This window comes from Henckelia pumila, chromosome 4 (assembly GCF_033568475.1).
Source record: "Henckelia pumila isolate YLH828 chromosome 4, ASM3356847v2, whole genome shotgun sequence".
NCBI classification, from domain to species: Eukaryota; Viridiplantae; Streptophyta; class Magnoliopsida; order Lamiales; family Gesneriaceae; genus Henckelia; species Henckelia pumila.
Window position 1 is genome coordinate 32,527,233 of NC_133123.1, and position 17,819 is coordinate 32,545,051.

General features: G+C 37.1%; 1 protein-coding gene across 1 annotated transcript; it reads right to left on the reverse strand.

The window, feature by feature from the left end:
- Window positions 1-238: 238 nt before the first annotated feature.
- On the reverse strand, window positions 239-3,736 carry LOC140863366 (LRR receptor-like serine/threonine-protein kinase HSL2). Its single transcript, XM_073266740.1, has 2 exons — window positions 929-3,736; window positions 239-844 (listed from the first exon to the last, which is right to left on the reverse strand). Exons 1-2 carry the CDS (start codon window positions 3,507-3,509, stop codon window positions 471-473), a joined length of 2,955 nt encoding a protein of 984 aa, XP_073122841.1. The 5' UTR covers window positions 3,510-3,736; the 3' UTR covers window positions 239-470.
- Between the last annotated feature and the right edge of the window lie 14,083 nt (window positions 3,737-17,819).

Genomic DNA, 17,819 nt, shown 5'->3' on the forward strand with positions numbered 1-17,819 from the left:
ATATAGATTAAACTTTATCAGACATCCCATGAATTTTTCCCCAAAATTGTTATTCCAATATAACACAAATTGTTGTTTGTGGTTGGATCTTCAACATGGTTCAATGTAAATGTAGAATATAGTATAATTCTCTAATATTTTAATATAATTTTAAAAATGGTATCTGACTATAAATTATGAAAGTTAATGGCGTAATATAAAAGATCAATTTTTTATAAAAAATAATAGTAATCTAGATTTCAAGTCCTAAACAAGACTAATATAGTGATTTAAATCCAGGGTGTCTCCACAATAGTTAGTTGTATGTATCACGAAACTCTGTCACAGACTACACATACATATACAAACGCAAAAACCTCATATCCCAGCAACCAAGATCTCCTCTCTGTTTACCTCAGCTAACCAAAAACCACAAGTATGAACATGCAAGCACTTCTATTTTATGTCATCCTAAAACTTCGACGAACTCCTCACTTGGAACGAGCGGGCGAATGATCCTTGATCAATTCGACGACCCTCCTCATAGAAGGTCTACTGGCCGGTAACTCAGCCGTGCACGACAAAGCCACATTCAAAATCTTCTCCACCTCTTCATACTCGATGGTGGACGAGTCCATTCGAGGGTCTAACAGTTGATCGAAGCAAGTTTTGTCCATTGTGCCAGTAGCATCCTCACTTCCTTGTTCTAAAGATGCAAACGCCGTCTCCATCACCCATCTGACAATGTTCTTGTTCTCGCCAAATGAAGGGTCGTTCGGCCTTTTTCCAGTGATCAGTTCTAATAAAACGACTCCAAAGCTGTAGACATCGCTCTTTTCTGTAACTTTCATCGTGTAGGCATATTCTGCAAAAAAGTTGGAACAAAATGTAAGCATGTACCAGATGATTTTATGTTAGAAATTTTGGTGTGACTGAAAATGTCGCTAACCGGGTGCTATGTATCCATAGGAACCTGCAACACGGGACATGACTTGATCACTCTGTTGTTCATTCGGTTTCACTATCTTGGCCAACCCGAAATCGGCTACTTTAGGCTTGAATTCTTCATCGATCAAAATGTTATTCGGTTTGACATCTCTATGAACAATCGCGGGCACACAATCATGGTGCAAATAGGCGAGCCCCTGAGCTGCTCCTAATGCAATGGCGAATCGCTTAGGCCAATCCAAATACGCCCCGTGCTTCTCGTCATTCAACATGTCTCCTAAACTCCCATTCTTCATATAATCATACACCAACACTTCCATATCCTCGCCCGTGCAACTAAACAGCAGTCTTACAATGTTTGCATGTCGTATTCTACCCAACGTGTCCACCTCCGAGCGGAACACCCCCTCGGATTCTGCTATGTGGTGTGTTCCCCAAAGCCTCTTGGCAGCAACCGTCTTCCCACTTTTCAGCTTGACCCGATAGACACGCCCTGATGCACCAGATCCAATAAGATTCTCATCTCTTAAGGCCGCGAACACCTCCTCTTCATTGAATCCAATCCGTTGGAACGATGTGATTTTCCAAGATTTCTTCCTTTTACCAAAGGTAATTAACTTCTTGGTCTTGATCAAGAGCCAAAGTAAAACCACCAGTAGCAATGCAAGAGCTGATAGAATTCCCACGAGTACAAAGTTCATGTGTTTGGGTCTCGAGCAAGGAGGAAGCGGCCTAAGATCCGGACTACACAAGTTTGGGTTTCCCATTAGACTCGACAGAAAAAACTTGGTATCGAAACCAAGTGGGACTTTCCCTTGAAGCCTATTATACGAGACGTTGAACTCATTGAGTTTCAGATTCGTCAGTGATACCGGAATCTCCCCAGAGAAGGAGTTGTGGGAAAGATCCAAATGCGTTAGCACTGGCAAACTCCCTATTTCTGCCGGAATATCACCGGAAAAACGATTGTCTGATACATCCAACTGTGTTAACTGTGTCCAATTCCCAACACCTTTCGGAATTTCACCAATGAACTGATTTTCTTGAATGTGAAACTCCTGTAAATTGGTCAGTTGATACATACACGAGGGCAGATCACCAGAAAACTGGTTAACACTGCAATCCATTTTCTTGAGCTCTTGCAAACCGCAAATTTCGACAGGAAACTCGCCCGAAAAATTGTTGCCTGAGATCAGCAATTGTTCCAGCCCTTTGGCATTTGAAATCGACGGTGGGAAAGAACCTTGTAACTTGTTATCTGCAAGCTCAACCAGAGCAAGTCCACTAATACCCCAGAATCCATCTGGTACCGCTCCCGAAAGTTCATTTCCTTGAATTCTCACGTACGTTAAACTAACGCATTCACCGTATGACTCAGGGATCGTGCCTGAAATCCTGTTGCCAAAGAGTATCAAACGATCAAGCTTCTTCTTGTAACACAAATTCCGAGGCAACGGCCCGTCCAAATTGTTATTGGATGCATCAATTTCTATCAAATCCGAGTTCATACCCATGAATTCCGGTAAAGAACCTGACAACTTGTTATTGAACAACCTCAGTTCGATAAGATTTGGGTTTAAAGCCAAAATCTCCGGAATTTCACCTTCCAAGAAATTGTCACTGAGTTGTAAAGATTCCAGCTGAAGACCCGCCAGACTTTCAGGTATTTTTCCGGTAAGATTATTGATCGAGGCGTCGAACTGCCGCAACGAAGTAAGATTGGAAAATGTGTCAGGCAAATCTCCCGTTAGTTGATTACCAAATAACTCCATCACTTCAACGCTTTTCAATCCAGCAATACTTTCTGGTATGTTTCCTTGGAGATTATTCGCTGACAAATCCAAGGTTTTGAGAGAAACAAGATTTCCAATAGAGGCAGGGATTTTCCCGACAAGGTTAGTGTATGAAAGAACCAGAATCTGAAGATCTCTGAGGCTTCCTATGATTTCCGGCAAAGGGCTGGAGATAAAGGGATTTACAGACAGCACTAACTGAGTTAATCCAGTTAAATTGAACAAGAAATCCGGGATCGAGCCGTTCAACAGATTAGAACCCAGAGATAAAAAACCGAGTCTTGGCAAATGGGCGAAACTCGCGGGGATTTCACCTGAAAAATTGTTGAAGGACAAATCCAAGACCGTCAAATTCAGGAACTCCACCGGGAACTCCGGCAAGTCGCCGACAAAATAATTCGCCGACAGATTAAGAGCAACAAGATGAGAACACAGAGAAATGGAGTCAGAATCAATGCTCCCGCCGAGGTTATTGGACGACACGTCCAAATTCCGGAGAGTAGAAATCCGGCAAAAATCCGCCGGAAAGTTCCCTGAAACGCCGATGTCAGAGAGCCCGATGGAGACGACGCTGACATTTTGCGCGTCGCAAGAAATGCCCGTCCAACCGCACGGCGCGTTCCGGGCCGACCCGACCCAATCATCGAGCTTCTTCGACGGGTCGTGGAGTTGGCTCCTCTTGACGCGGAGCAGAATCTCCGCGTCTCTGTTTGATGAATCCGCACTGATCAAGAAAATGGCGAGAATGAAAAACAGAAGCTGGATTTGATTTCCCCCCCGACTACTCATTTCGTTTCTGGTAAGAATTATTACGGCAAAATGAAGTTAATAAGCTCAGCAGACTACTTATGCACGACGAATTCGAAGGTCTGTGATTCGCTATCAAATTCAAAAAAATACTAAAAATGGGTGAAAATGCTGTTTATGGACAGAAATTAAAGTGGTGTAAAGATGATTTGGGCATGGCATGGAGAGTGAGTGGGATTATGATAACATAATATAATGACATAATACAGTGAAAATCTGATGAGATTGTGAGTTCCCAGGATTAATATAATGTATCGAAGAGGGAAAAAGAGTCAATGGAGATGATGCAATACTGTGAATATTTCCTGCAAGTTGGTAAACACAGTAAAATTTAGGACTTCAATAGTTTGAACAGTTGAAAGTTTTTCTGAAATATTTTTAGATGTATTTTTTATTCCAATAACTTGGCAATCTTATAATTACTTCAATAGTATGTTAAAACTTAAAACCAACAAACAAAAGACACATAATATACTAATTTGTTATTGACACATGTAATTCGTGTTATCCATAAAAAATATTAATGTTTGTTTGGAGATGTATTTGAAAAAGGTTTTTATTGTTTTATAAATTGAAAAAATTTAAAATATGTGTTCGTATAAAATATTTTTGAAAAATATTTTTATATAAGTGTTTTTCAAGTAAAATTTTTTTAAGAGTAATTGAAATGTGTTTTTCAAGTTTTTTAATATTTTTAAATTAAAAAAAATGATATTTTTTTTACCATAAATTGTATTGATATGAAAATATATGATGGAACAAGAAACATGTAATGAGAAATTAAGAGTTACAAGGAAGTTTGAAATTACAAAACAACTTAACCAACGTAACAAAAGTTAAACATTCCAAGTATTATAATTTTAATTAACAATACATATATATCTAGAGTAAATATCTTTTATTTTTTTAATGAGTTAACAAGGAAATATAATATATTTTTCAGTAGAGAAAATATTGATATGCATAATAGTGCTTGTAAATATTGGGTAAATTTAATTTATTTTTTCGGGTGTTAGATGAAAATGTCGATGGGTCTGAGTTGGTTGAAGTTGAACCACTGTCAAACCAAATATAAAATGAAATGGGGAGTCATACAAGCAAGTGAGAGTGTATTGAAAGTGTAATTAAAAATTTTAAATATATATGTATAGGATGAAATAATTGTTTTTGTTGAGTAGAACAATCAAAACATGAATTTCGAGTTGATATACGGTTTAAAAATTTTGAATTACACAATTATCACTAACTATAATATTTAGTAATGAAACAAGTGTTCAGTCTTACAATGTATAAAAAAGAGAATGAATCTATGTAACAACTTGAAAATTGAATTTGGATTAGTTTTAAAAAGAAAAAAGAAGAAGTGAATTTGTCTTGCCATTGGGCGTGTAAAGAGTCAGAGTGGTATTTTTCTAGAAGTGGAATTTGATTCAAGGGATAGATTCCTGCTTATTTAATGTCATTCAAGAATCGTTGAATTTAGAAATTTGACAAGAAAAGTAAAAACATAAAGCAGATTTGAAATTAATGGAATCCATATATTTCCCACGCAGCATTCACGCATCATCGTTGCCAATTTGTAAAGCAGCCCATTCTTTTATTTTCTTTTTTTTCCCTTTCCCAAAAATTAATTTAAATGTAAAGCGCCGAAGAGATTGGCGGATGTTAACTATTTTAATTTGTATAACTTATTTTATTCAATCTCAAGTTTTTTGTCATATTATTTATCCATTTACTAATTATTTATTTTACATCAATCAAATAATTGAATTTAAATTACTATATTATTTTTTATAAATAATATTATTCATATTTTTTTAATTATTAAAAGGACAAAATTGTAATTTTATCATTTTATCTAAAATTTAATCAAACAAATCAAACAAACTATAATCTATCAATTAAATCAAATAATATTTTAATTATAATTTCTTATTTGTTTTTTATTACATTATATTACTTTATCTCCATATATATTATTTATTTTATCTACCAAACCAAATGGTACCTAAAAAAAATTTATTACGTGCCTTATTGGCTTATTTTTATTTTTATTTTGGCTACGAATGTGAATCTTGATTCCAACCAATCTAAGAATGATCCAACACAAAACCATATTAATTTGTAGAACAAAAAATTTATATCAAATTATAAATCGGTTCAATATGTTCAATAGATTTTTTATGTTAAAAATCGAAATGAAAACGATTTTTTAAAAACATAGAACTGAATTTTTATAATTATGTGGTTAACAATCTCTCGTGACATGTACTTGTGAATTGTGATCGTTGAAACATATTTAGTACTCACAAAACTATCGTTGATTCAACATATATAACTACAATTATCACCATGTGTATGCATAAACTTTTGACCAAATTCGTGGCAAATTTTAGACGGACTAAGCCTCTATACGAAGATACATGTGAATGTATCTCGAAAAAGTAATTGGTAATTAATTAATTACTAGAGTTCACGAAAAAGGGTGCGATGGAAAGTCATTTCCATTGTGCTGTTAATTATTATTTAATCCTTTAAACATTCAATATGCAAACTTTTTTATACGTTTGCAGTGTTTCTTTATAATAAAGTTCACTTGAATTTTTTTAGTCAGAAAGATTGCATTCTAGCTCCAGTAAATGGTAACTGGCATTTGCAGTATTCTATTGAGTTAAGTCACCGATATGTAACGTGATCTGTGATGGAATCCCAAATGGTAAATTTCAAATAATACTTTATGGTATTGGTTAACTCGTGGTTTGAATGATAAAATTAAGATATATAATATGAATTAAGATGATAAATCAAAATATTTGGATAAGATAATATTAGCGCATGATATTAATTTTAAAGAACATGAACCAAGTATTGGACAAAGTAAGAAACAGTTATCAATCAAATGTCTCATCTTTTGCATCAGACGATGCCTGAAGGTATCATTTAACTTATACTGATAATAAATCAATATAAATAGATAAAATATTTTATGATACTATATTTTATAAAATTTGAGTCAAACATTAAATAAAACAAAATATTTTATATAACTTGAATCAAACATTAGATAAAACAAAAATAAATAATCAATCAGTGAATTATTTCCACGCCAAGCGGTACTAACTCAATCATCATATTTTTAATCATAATAATACTAATAATAAACTCTATACATGATTTATTGGATGTACTAAATTTCTATTTGAAAATCATTTTTTTTCCCAGATTTCCTTTGTCATAGTCTGATAGAGACTAATGGCAGGCTACATCCTCGATCACTTCGCTTTCAATGTAATCGTTTCTAATATCTTTCGTTTTTCATGTTTGTTGTATTATAAATAAAAAACTATATCCATCCAAATTTGAAATAAATAATAAAAAAATTGCAAATTTGGTCATGTATTTTTGTCACTTTGCGATTTTGGTCCACTATATTTTCATATTTCAATTTTAGTTCTACATGTTCCAATTTTTTGTAATTTCGATCATTTTTATTCAAAAATGCTTACGTGACACTATACACGTCAGCTCCACATCAGCATTGAATTTGTGCCACGTCAGCGCCATGTCAAAAAAAGGACTAAAATTGCCAAAAAAATAAAGATCGCGGACTAAAAATAAAATCTGAAAATATAAAAGACTGAAATCGCAAAGTAACAAACATACATGACCAATAAAACAATTTTCTCTAAATAATATCAAGGCCTCACAATTATTAATCGAACCAAATATTGATTCTATTTTTGTATGGTTCAATGGTAGATAAAACTACTTTCCCTAACCTTATCTGCCTCCACATTTTAAAATAGCATGGGCTAGCTGTTCTGTGACGTTTGCAAACATTTTTTTAATTATTATTAAAACAATTTTAAGCAATAACATGATTGATACTGATTTATAAGTTAGTAGTTTATTTGTGGTTTTATGTAGATGTATGTGCTGTGTGAGATCAGTTTTTCCGAGCTATAATAATACTAGTGTGTGTAGATAAGATCATAAGAAAGGAATCAAAGGATCTAATATATTTTTGATTATTTGATTCATGTTTCTTCGGGTTCTTGAAGCTTTTAGTAAAACCGTAAAATATGACAAGAATTTTAGAAATCTCAAAAAGTTATTCAATATGACGTGATAATAAAAAATGATAATGAGATACAAATAACTAAAACGCTAAGGCGGCATTTGGAGGAAAAAAATTTATTAAATTTGAAAACATACAAATTAGTATATTAAAATCATGAGTTTATCGCTAATAAGTTTAAAAACAAAAAAAAAATGTGGGAAAAAGGTCAAAAATTTAATTTTGTTTAAAAATATATTATTATTATTATTATTATTATTATTATGTTGAATATTGAATATTGAATGTTGAATATTGAGTTGTAAAATATGGAAAATTAGTGTGTGATGATGTAGATGATGATGTATTAATTTTTGGACTAATCTCAAATATGGATCTATAAATAGGTCTTCATTTGTGATGAAAAATACAATTGAGTTGAGAGAAAAATATTATAAAGTATAGAGTTTGATATATTTTGAGTTTTGGAGTTTTTACTTTTTAACATAAATTTTTACTTTTTCACAACACGTTATCAGCACGATCGCTCGAAAATTCTCTATAATTTCCGACGCTCCAAAATACAAGAAGAAGTCAAAAATATTCAACAAGTAAGAATTTTTATTTTACTGTTTATATATTTTTATTGTGTACATATTAATATATAATATCATTTTATTATCAGAAATGAAAAAAAAAATAGTTTTTTAAAAACTTGTTATAAATCCTGGGAGGATGTTAAGACGACATCCCACACTCCCAGTAAGGGATTCGACACGTATAAAAGTCTCTAAGGTTTTTAAACAATAACGTGATATGATATATATTTATTATGTATATATACTAACTATATCAATATATAATTTCATGTTATTATATAAGAGGTTGTCTAGGACATTGACCTTATAATAACGTGATATGATATATATTTTATTGCGTATATTTAATTATGATTATAATTATATGCATCACATGATTATCACGAATTTTTATTCAACACATACTCGATTTTTTCTTACCTCAACGGTAACAAACGGCTAGTTTTTGCCCTATAAATATGTTCACTCAAACTCATTTTCAATCACACCAAATTCACTCTTTCTCTCAAAATAATTTCTCCTCGATTTTTCGAAGATGAAGATGATGTCATTTCTAAGGCTATTTTTCATAACTATTATGATCATCATGCTCACGAGTTTTGTACTCACCAGCGATTTTTCACCACATACTTTTTCTCTATTTTTACACGCACTTGTAATCTTCGTTCTTCCATTATTTTGTATTGTCATATTAATGGAAATTAACTAATAAAATGCATTGTTATTTTTCTAGTACCACTATGTCAAATTTGACAAAGATTGAATTCGTTGCGCTCGATATCACTGAAAAGAATTATATGTCATGGACTCTCGATGTAGAGATGCATCTTGAGTCATTGTGTCCAAGTGATACCATCAAAGAAATTAATATATCAACCTCACAAGATAAAGCAAAGGCAATGATTTTCTTACGCCGACATCTTGATGAAGGGTTGAAATGTGAGTATCTCACAGAAAAAGACCCAATGATTTTATAAAAAGGGTTGAAAGAAAGATTTGAGCATATAAGGAAAGTGATACTTCTGACCGCCCGTGATGAATGGAATACGTTGAGATTCCAAAACTTTAAAAAAGTCAGTGATTATAATTTTGCGATGCATCGAATAGTCTCGCAATTAAAATTCTGTGGACTTGAAGTCACAGAGATGGAAATGCTTGAGAAAACATTTTCCACTTTTCACGCATCAAATATAACTCTACAACAACAGTATAGAATGCGTGGTTTTACGCGATATTCTGAACGCATGTATTCTTGTGGCGGAAAAGAACAACGAATTGTTAATAAAAAATCATCAATCCCGACCCACTGGATCAACGGCATTTCCTGAAAAAAATGTCGTAATGAAAAATGAAAACCAAAATCAAAGACATAGACCAGATTTTGGTCGTGGACGATGTCGAGGAAGTGGGCGTGAACGTGGACGTAAAAATTATCGCGGTCGTGGTCGTGGCCATGGATATGAAAATAATCGAGATATTTATTTCAATAACTTATCTCAAAAGAACGTCATGAACCACCCACCAAAAAGGCAGCATGAAAATACGAGTGAAAATGAAAATCACTCAAAAAGATCTGAGAGTGTTTGTTATAGATGTGGCACTCCAGGATCTTGGTCACATATTTGTCGAACCCCTGAGCACCTATGTAAGCTCTATAAAGAATCGACAAAGGGGAAAGGAAAAAAGACCAATTTTGTTGAAGATAGTGACCATTTAATTGGTTCAACTAGTTTCAATGCTGCAGATTTTTTGAATGATTTCGAAAATATTGATACAAGATTGGTGGGACTAGATTGTAACAAATTTGTATTTTTCATGCCTTGTATTATAAAGCATGTTATATTTTGCATTTGTATTGTACTTAATTTTTCTTTATTGCATTTTTGTGAAGTTTGATATGGAAAATGCTATGAGCAAACATGGAAATAATATCATGGAAATTTTCATACCGGATAGTGGTACAACGCACACTATTCTGCGAGATGAAAGATATTTCTTGGAAATAAAACCAACAAAAACTGTAAAACCCGGTATTTTTAATACGTAAATTCGCATCCATAATTAGGAAATTTATTTATTTAAAATTTTAGATTTATGGGTTAAATTATTATGTGGATTAATTGTGCAAGTTTTAAGATTTATTTTCAAGCATTTAACCCATAATTTGAGATTTTTATGATTTTTAGTATTTAAATTATTTTATCGCGTAGACGGGACCGTGGACGGACGAGATGACAACTTTCTATCCAATTTATTTCATGAGCATTTTTAGAGCCCAAAAATATTATTTTGAGTTTTATTTCCACAAAATTATCAGTATTTAATTTTATATATTTTTAGGAGTCCGTTTTTATTCAAAATAAGCCAAAATAATGACTTTTTACTATCTTTAAAATTTCCTTTAATTATATATTTTGGGATTTTATTAAAGTTATCAGATTTTAATTATTATTTAGATCTTTTAAGTTATATATTTCATATTTAAAATTTCTTATTAATATTTTTAATTATTCCAAAACTTTATTTTAATTAAAATTTCACCCTAATCTACCCAACCCTCACGTCTCCAAGAATCAGCCGCCACCCCAGTCCTTGTTCTTCATCTTCTTCATCGGCTAGCATCTCTAAGGACTCCATAGCCACGATTTTGAAGCTTCCAAGTTGAGTCATCGTCGTCCCGGAATCGTCACCTTCGCCTTTTCTCTTCAAACATCGGTGAAATGCATGTTTTTCTTCCAAATTTTTGTACCTATCAGATATTATAGAGTGTGTATTGTGTATGCATCGAATTTTTTTAAAGTTTTCAGAAAAGGGTTCGTTTTTTTTGTTGAAGACGCACGGTTTTGGTTGTTTTGCTTGATCATGCTCACGTTTTCTTCATCCATGGTGCGTCCAGCTGCTGGTCAAGGGTCCCTAAATCATGTGAGAGTGGTTTGGACTCGAGTGGCTCGAGTGGTTCGAGCCAAACGAGCCCAGGTAGGTGCTGGTGCAGGATCGGGCTTGGGGGCGCAGGTCTAGGGTTTGATGGAAGGGGGCTCGGCTGCTGCGTGTGGGCTAGCATGGGGTCAGGGCTAGGGGCTGGTTCAGACCGCCCAGACGTGGGCTACGTCTGGGCGGCGGCGCTCCAGCCAGGGGCGGCCAGAGCAGGCCGGCAGCAGCCAAGGAGTGGCTGCTGCTCACGGCCGCAGCAGAAACGAGAATAGGGGGCGATCGGGTTAGGGTTCCAGGTGGAGTTCCGGGTCGGGTTGGTGGTCCGGGTCAAGTCAGTGGGTCATGGGTTATGTTAGTTGGGTTCGGGTCCGGGTTAAGTTAGTTGGGCTCGGGTATTTTTATTTTTAAGTTAAATAATAAGTTTAAGTATTTAATTGGGCTAATTATTTTAATTAAATTAATAGGCTATATTTAATTTTCTTAGTGGGCTTAAATAATTAATTTAAGTTAGTCCACTAATTTTTATGGGCTTTGGAGCCCATGGAAATTATTGGGCCAGTTTTTGGGCTTTTGGGCCCATTGAGCCGGAATAGAGTGTTATTGGTCCAGGATTATTTTAATGGGCTTTAATTAATTATTTGGGCTTAGAATAATTATTATTGGGCATAAGTATGTTAATGGGCCAGTCTCAGTGCTAATAGGCCAGCAGTTCAGTACAACCCTTGAGAAATTGCATGTGTCCTGAATATATATTTAATTATTTTTATGCATGGAAGTTATTTTTAATATTTATATGTTAGTATGAAATTAAATTAAATATATATGAAGGACACACATTTTATTTAAGTACATGCATTCATGAAATAATTTTTATGCATGATTTAATGTTTAAGGTTGAGCAAAAGAAAATAATTTTATGTTGGAAGTTGAAGTAGTGTGACAATTTAAGGGGGATTCGTCCCCATATGTGAACTATTGAAGGGCAGTTTACTGCCAATTTAAGAGGTGATTCGTCACCGCCACGTACGTTGGTTTACCACGCTGATCAGTATTTAATGTATGTATGGTTACACTATGGAGACGACCTTTCGATGTTAGAAAATACTTTGTTCAACAATGTTTATGTATTATTATGATATTCAAGTTTAATTTAAGTTTATGTTATGTTCATGATATTTTTAAGCATGCTCATTCATGTATATGTTATGTATTAGTATTAAAGTGATTTAAATTATTTTAAACCCTTGTTATGTTAGCATGTTGGGCCTCTAGGCTCACTACACTGATATGGTGCAGGTGAGTACGTAGAGGAGGACGTAGTACCCACCGGCGGCGAGGACCTATGAGCGGACATGTAGTAACCCCGTGACCGTTGTCTGAGTCTACGTCATGTTTTGAATATTTTTATCATGTCATACATTTTATTTATTTTCAGTGGTGGATATTATTACTCATTTTATTTAAATATTTTCAGTGCATGCAAATTTTATTTATGTTGCTTATGTCAGTATTTTATTAAATGTTTGACTCAGATATTTAATTTATTAAAGGTTGCATTTTTATTTAAGTTATTTATTTTTAAATATATTTATTCTGTGCATATATGTATGGGCATGTATGTACATATTTTTACTTAGTAAGTGTAAAAAAAAAAAAAAATTTCCGCATATTTATTTATATTTAGAGAGTTATGGTCATTTCAGTTGGTATCAAAGCACGGTCCTTGGAGGGGTCATTACTGTTATGCGAGCTCAGAAATCCACGCTACCGGTCTGTAAGTTTTAAGTGTTTATAGCATGATTTACTTTTAAGAATTTAAGTTAGCATTAATGTTAAAGAACTTAGCTATGCATGGCGATTTACGTAGAGAAATATGTGGTGGTGCAGAATGCCTCCGAGACCTATGAACAGACGTGCAAATCTCCACCTCCACCTCCACCTCCGCAGAACCCTCTTGCAGCATTGGAGCAGGCCAATGCTAATATGATGGCAGGGATTACTGCTCTGTTGGAGCAGCAGGCTGCACGTCCTAGACTGTCCCACGAGGAGGACGTAGCTGAGCGGTTCCAGAAGAAGGGACCGAAGGAGTTCACTGGTACCACCGATCCTGTAGTGACCCTGCATGGAATCACCTACTAACTGGCAACTAATAGCATGCATTAAACTTAACACAGCAAAATACTTAACAGAGTAAAAACGTGCGGAAACATAATCCATAATTTACATATCAGCTTAGTAATATAATCCAGGCTTAAATCTGTAGTGATACAACCATATCGAAATTCTTAAAAGTAAACATTATACAGCTAATAAATCGTGCTGTATAAAAACTTTCAAAGCTCCTGCTCCCTAGTCCTGCCTTGAACTACCAGCTCCGTCCATCCTGCGACCTGCCCCATGGAATAGGGTGTCCAAGATAACAACTAGGACGTGAGCGCTACGCCCAGTACATAGACATGAGTAAACATATGTATATAATGCATGCAACATGATGACTGGTACAGGGTCATCTGAAAAATCATGCTCAGAACCGGCGCCACATGAGTGCTGCCACCGCACGGATCAACCTCTGGGTGCAACCACACTCGTCTAGTACACCAGAGTAGACAGACATAAATGCCCCCGCCGTCGCGGTACTCTCAGTGACAGACTATCGAGTATAGAGCTGAGCGGCTCTATAATCAGGTATAACAAGGAATAGGCTCAACGTGTATATGCACATGACATATGAGTATAGAAAACGGTAAATCATACATCATGCCATATAATAATGCCAAATAAATGCAACATATAAACATGTATACTCGCTGGCAATCTCAGTCAATGTGTACGTACCTCTAGGCTAGTTCAAGTATAATAGGATCCTAGGTTCCAAGCCTATATTCAAAAGTTCACCGTATCACTACATAAATTCTATAAGCCTTAACTAAGCTAATAAGTACTCTCAAAACTTAAATAGATTCCCGGACCATACCTTCGTCCGTAGTTAGCCCTTTGGAGTCGCTAGTCCCGGATGACTATAACCACACCTTGGTTATTCCAGAACCTCTATTATAACCGATAGGGCCCTCAAGTGTATATCTCACACTATATAACTAAAGAAGGAAACTCGGGAATTCGTAATTGAAAATGAACTCCGAACGACCCTATTTATAGCCAAATTTCTCGGCCAGGATCGGAACTTCCGATTTCGGGATCGGAGCTTCCGATCCAGCTCATTGCGTGCATGTCTGCCACGCCAGGATCCGAACTTCCGATCTGCTCTATGACCGACACTTGTCAAAACTCGCGACTGAGTCATCGATCATTTTTGACAGCTGGGGATCGGAACTTCCGTTCCAGGATCGGAGCTTCCGTTCCGATCGGAGCTTACTATCCGGGATCGGAGCTTACTATCCGGGATCGGAGCTTACTATCCGGGATCGGAACTTACTATCCGGCCCAAAATGAAAAAGCCCAAATTTTACTTCTGAAGTCCAATAACACTCCGAAATTGGTTAAATACCAACCCTTAATCATGTTTAACATATTATTATCTTAAAATGGCATCTGGGTTACTACAGATCCATTGGTGGCTGAGGGGTGGATTCGCTCTTTGGGGTCCATCTTTGCATACATGGGGATTACTGACGCCGACAGGGTGAACTGTGCGACTTATATGATGAAGGGAGATGCAGCTCTTTGGTGGGAGGGTGCTGCCATGGGAGTACATCTTCCTACATTGACTTGGGCGGAGTTTAGGCGTATCTTCTACGCCAAGTATTTCACGGAGGATGTGCGCAGTCGTATGATCCGGGAGTTTATGAGTCTCCGGCAGGGGGACAGGTCAGTGATTAAGTATGTGAGACAGTTCGAGAGGGGCTGTCATTTTGTGCCTCTGATTTCAGACAGTCCACCGGAGAAGATGAGGCAGTTTGTGGAGGGACTGAAGACGGATATCAAGCATGACGTACGTATGATGGACGTCGCTACATATGAGGCGGCAGTTAGTAGAGCACTGAGGTCAGAGGAGGGTAGGAGAGAGATACAGCGAGAGCAGCAGGGGAAGAGACAGATTCAGTCTGGATTTCAGCGACCATCTTCGCAGCCTCCTGCGAAGAAGCAGTATACTGGGCCGTCTAAGGGCCCAAACCAGCAGTAGAGTGGCGGGGCCCCAAATACTGGAGGTTTTCCTACTTGCCCGAAGTGTCAGAAGATGCATTCGGGACCTTGTCTTCTGGGAGCAGGAGTTTGTTTCCACTGTAGAGAGTCAGGGCACCAGATAGCTAATTGCCCGATGAAGAAGAACACCACTGGTAGAGTGTTCGTTATGCAGGCAGAGGAGGCAGACCCAGATACCTCCTTGATCACCGGTATATCTTACCCTTAGTATTTTATGATTTCTTCCTTTGGTTAAGAATTTCGATTTTTTCTTGTGGAATATTTGTTATTTGGGATTTCCTATCTGCATGTTAGAATAAGAAGCATGTTTTACTTGTGATTAGAATTAAGGGTTATTAGTGACTCATCTTTGGGGGAAAGTTTAGTAGTGGTATGAAATTGTTGGGATTCTTCTGCGTGCAGGGAGAATTCTAGTTGGAGGCAACTCCACGTTTGCGTTGCTAGATTCAGGGGCTACGTATTCGTTTATCTCCCTGGAGTTTATCAGACGGATAGGCATCATACCTGAGATTGTTTACAGTGGTTATGATGTCACTATGCCGTCAGGACAGATTATTTCTACCTCTAGTGTCATTCGAGAACTGGAGTTGGAGCTTCAGGGGCACTCCATTCGCGCAGATGTGGTGGTTTTGCCGTTGAGTGGGTTTGATTTGATATTGGGTATGGACTGGTTGACAGTCAATGAAGCTTCGATTGATTTTCGTCGGAGGACGGTGTCGGTGAAACCGTCGGAAGGCAACCCGTTTACTTTTCATGCATCTCAGAGCAGTGATATTCCTCAGGTGATATCTATTATTCAGGCGAGGAAGCTGTTGAGACGGGGTTGCCGAGGTTTCCTAGCGAGTATTGTCACGGCCTCAGAACCAGCCAGTAGATCATTATCAGAGATAGAGGTAGTTCGTGACTTTTCAGACGTATTTCCGGAGGATGTTGCAGGGATTCCACCAGTGAGAGAGGTGGAGTTCAGTATCGACTTATTGCCAGACACTGTGCCTATCTGAAAGGCACCGTACAGACTTGCTCCTACCGAGATGAAAGAGTTGAAGGAGCAGATTCAGGAGTTATTAGATAAAGGCTTTGTTCGTCCTAGCTTTTCTCCATGGGGAGCTCCAGTGTTATTTGTGAAGAAGAAGGATGGCAGTATGAGACTGTGCATCGATTATCAAGAGCTCAACAGAGTCACGGTGAAGAATAAGTACCCACTGCCGAGGATAGAGGACTTATTTGATCAGTTGCAGGGAGCTTCAGTGTTCTCCAAGATCGATCTGCGATCTGGTTATCATCAGCTGCGAGTTAGAGATGCAGACGTGTCCAAGACTGCTTTCCGGACACGTTATGGGCATTACAAGTTCTTAGTGATGCCATTTGGGATGACCAATGCTCCAGCGGTTTTCATGGATCTCATGAACCGGGTATTTCAGCCGTATCTTGATCAGTTCATCATAGTCTTCATTGATGATATCTTGATCTACTCTAGGAGCGTTGAGGAGCATAGACAGCATCTACAGACAGCCTTGCAGGCTTTGAGAGAGCATCGTTTGTTTGCCAAGTTCAGCAAGTGCGAGTTTTCGCTTGAGCAGGTGGCATTTCTTGGCCACATTATTTTGAGAGATGGGATCGCAGTGGATCAGTCGAAGGTTGAGGCAGTGCAGAAATGGGGTATTCCGAGGAATGCTTTAGAGATTCGCAGTTTCTTGGGTTTGGCAGGATATTATAGGAAGTTCATCAAGGGTTTTTCCTCTATTGCAGTACCCTTGACTTCCTTAACCAAGAAGAATGCGAAGTTTGTTTGGAGTCCAGACTGTTAGAGGAGCTTCGATCAGCTGAAGGAAGCACTCACTACCGCACCGGTTTTGGCGATGGCAGTACCACACGAGGAGTTAGTGGTGTACACCGACGAGTCTAAGCTAGGTTTAGGCGCAGTACTTATGCAGTGTGGTAAGGTTATTGCTTATGCGTCGAGACAGTTGAATATTCACGAGCAGAACTACCCGACACATGACTTAGAGTTAGCAGCAGTGGTCTTCGCTTTGAAAATCTGGAGGCACTATCTGTATGGCGAGAAGTGCAAGATTTTCACGGATCATAAGAGCCTCAAGTACGTTTTCACTCAGAAGGAGTTGAACATGAGGCAACTAAGGTGGTTGGAGTTAGTGAAGGATTACGACTGCGACATTAGCTACCATCCAGGTAAGGCTAATGTAGTGGCCGATGCTTTGAGTCGGAAGTCGACAGTGGTATCGTGTTTGACAGTGCAGTTACCACTGCAGAGCGAGATTCAGAGGTTTGATTTGGAGTTTTACTCGAGTGGTCATGCACCGAGCTTGTCAGTGTTGACGGTGCAACCGATTCTACGAGATTGGATCAGAGTTGGACAGACTACTAATGAGGAGTTACAGCATTGGAGGCAGAGAGATGAGGCCAAGGGTGGTCGTCTTTATACAGTTGTGGATGGCATTGTTCAGTACCGTGGTAGGATGTGGGTACCGAACGTCGATCAGTTGAGAGCTGAGATTCTAGCAGAGGCTCACACATCTCCGTACT

What these genes read in the sequence shown, in the direction of transcription:
- LOC140863366 (XM_073266740.1), bottom strand. Translation starts at nt 3,509, where the DNA reads ATGAGTAGTCGGGGGGGAAATCAAATCCAGCTTCTGTTTTTCATTCTC. An exon ending in CTATGGATACATAGCACCCG is followed by an intron (nt 845 to 928) that starts GTTAGCGACATT and finishes ACTTTTTTGCAG; the next exon opens with AATATGCCTACACGATGAAA.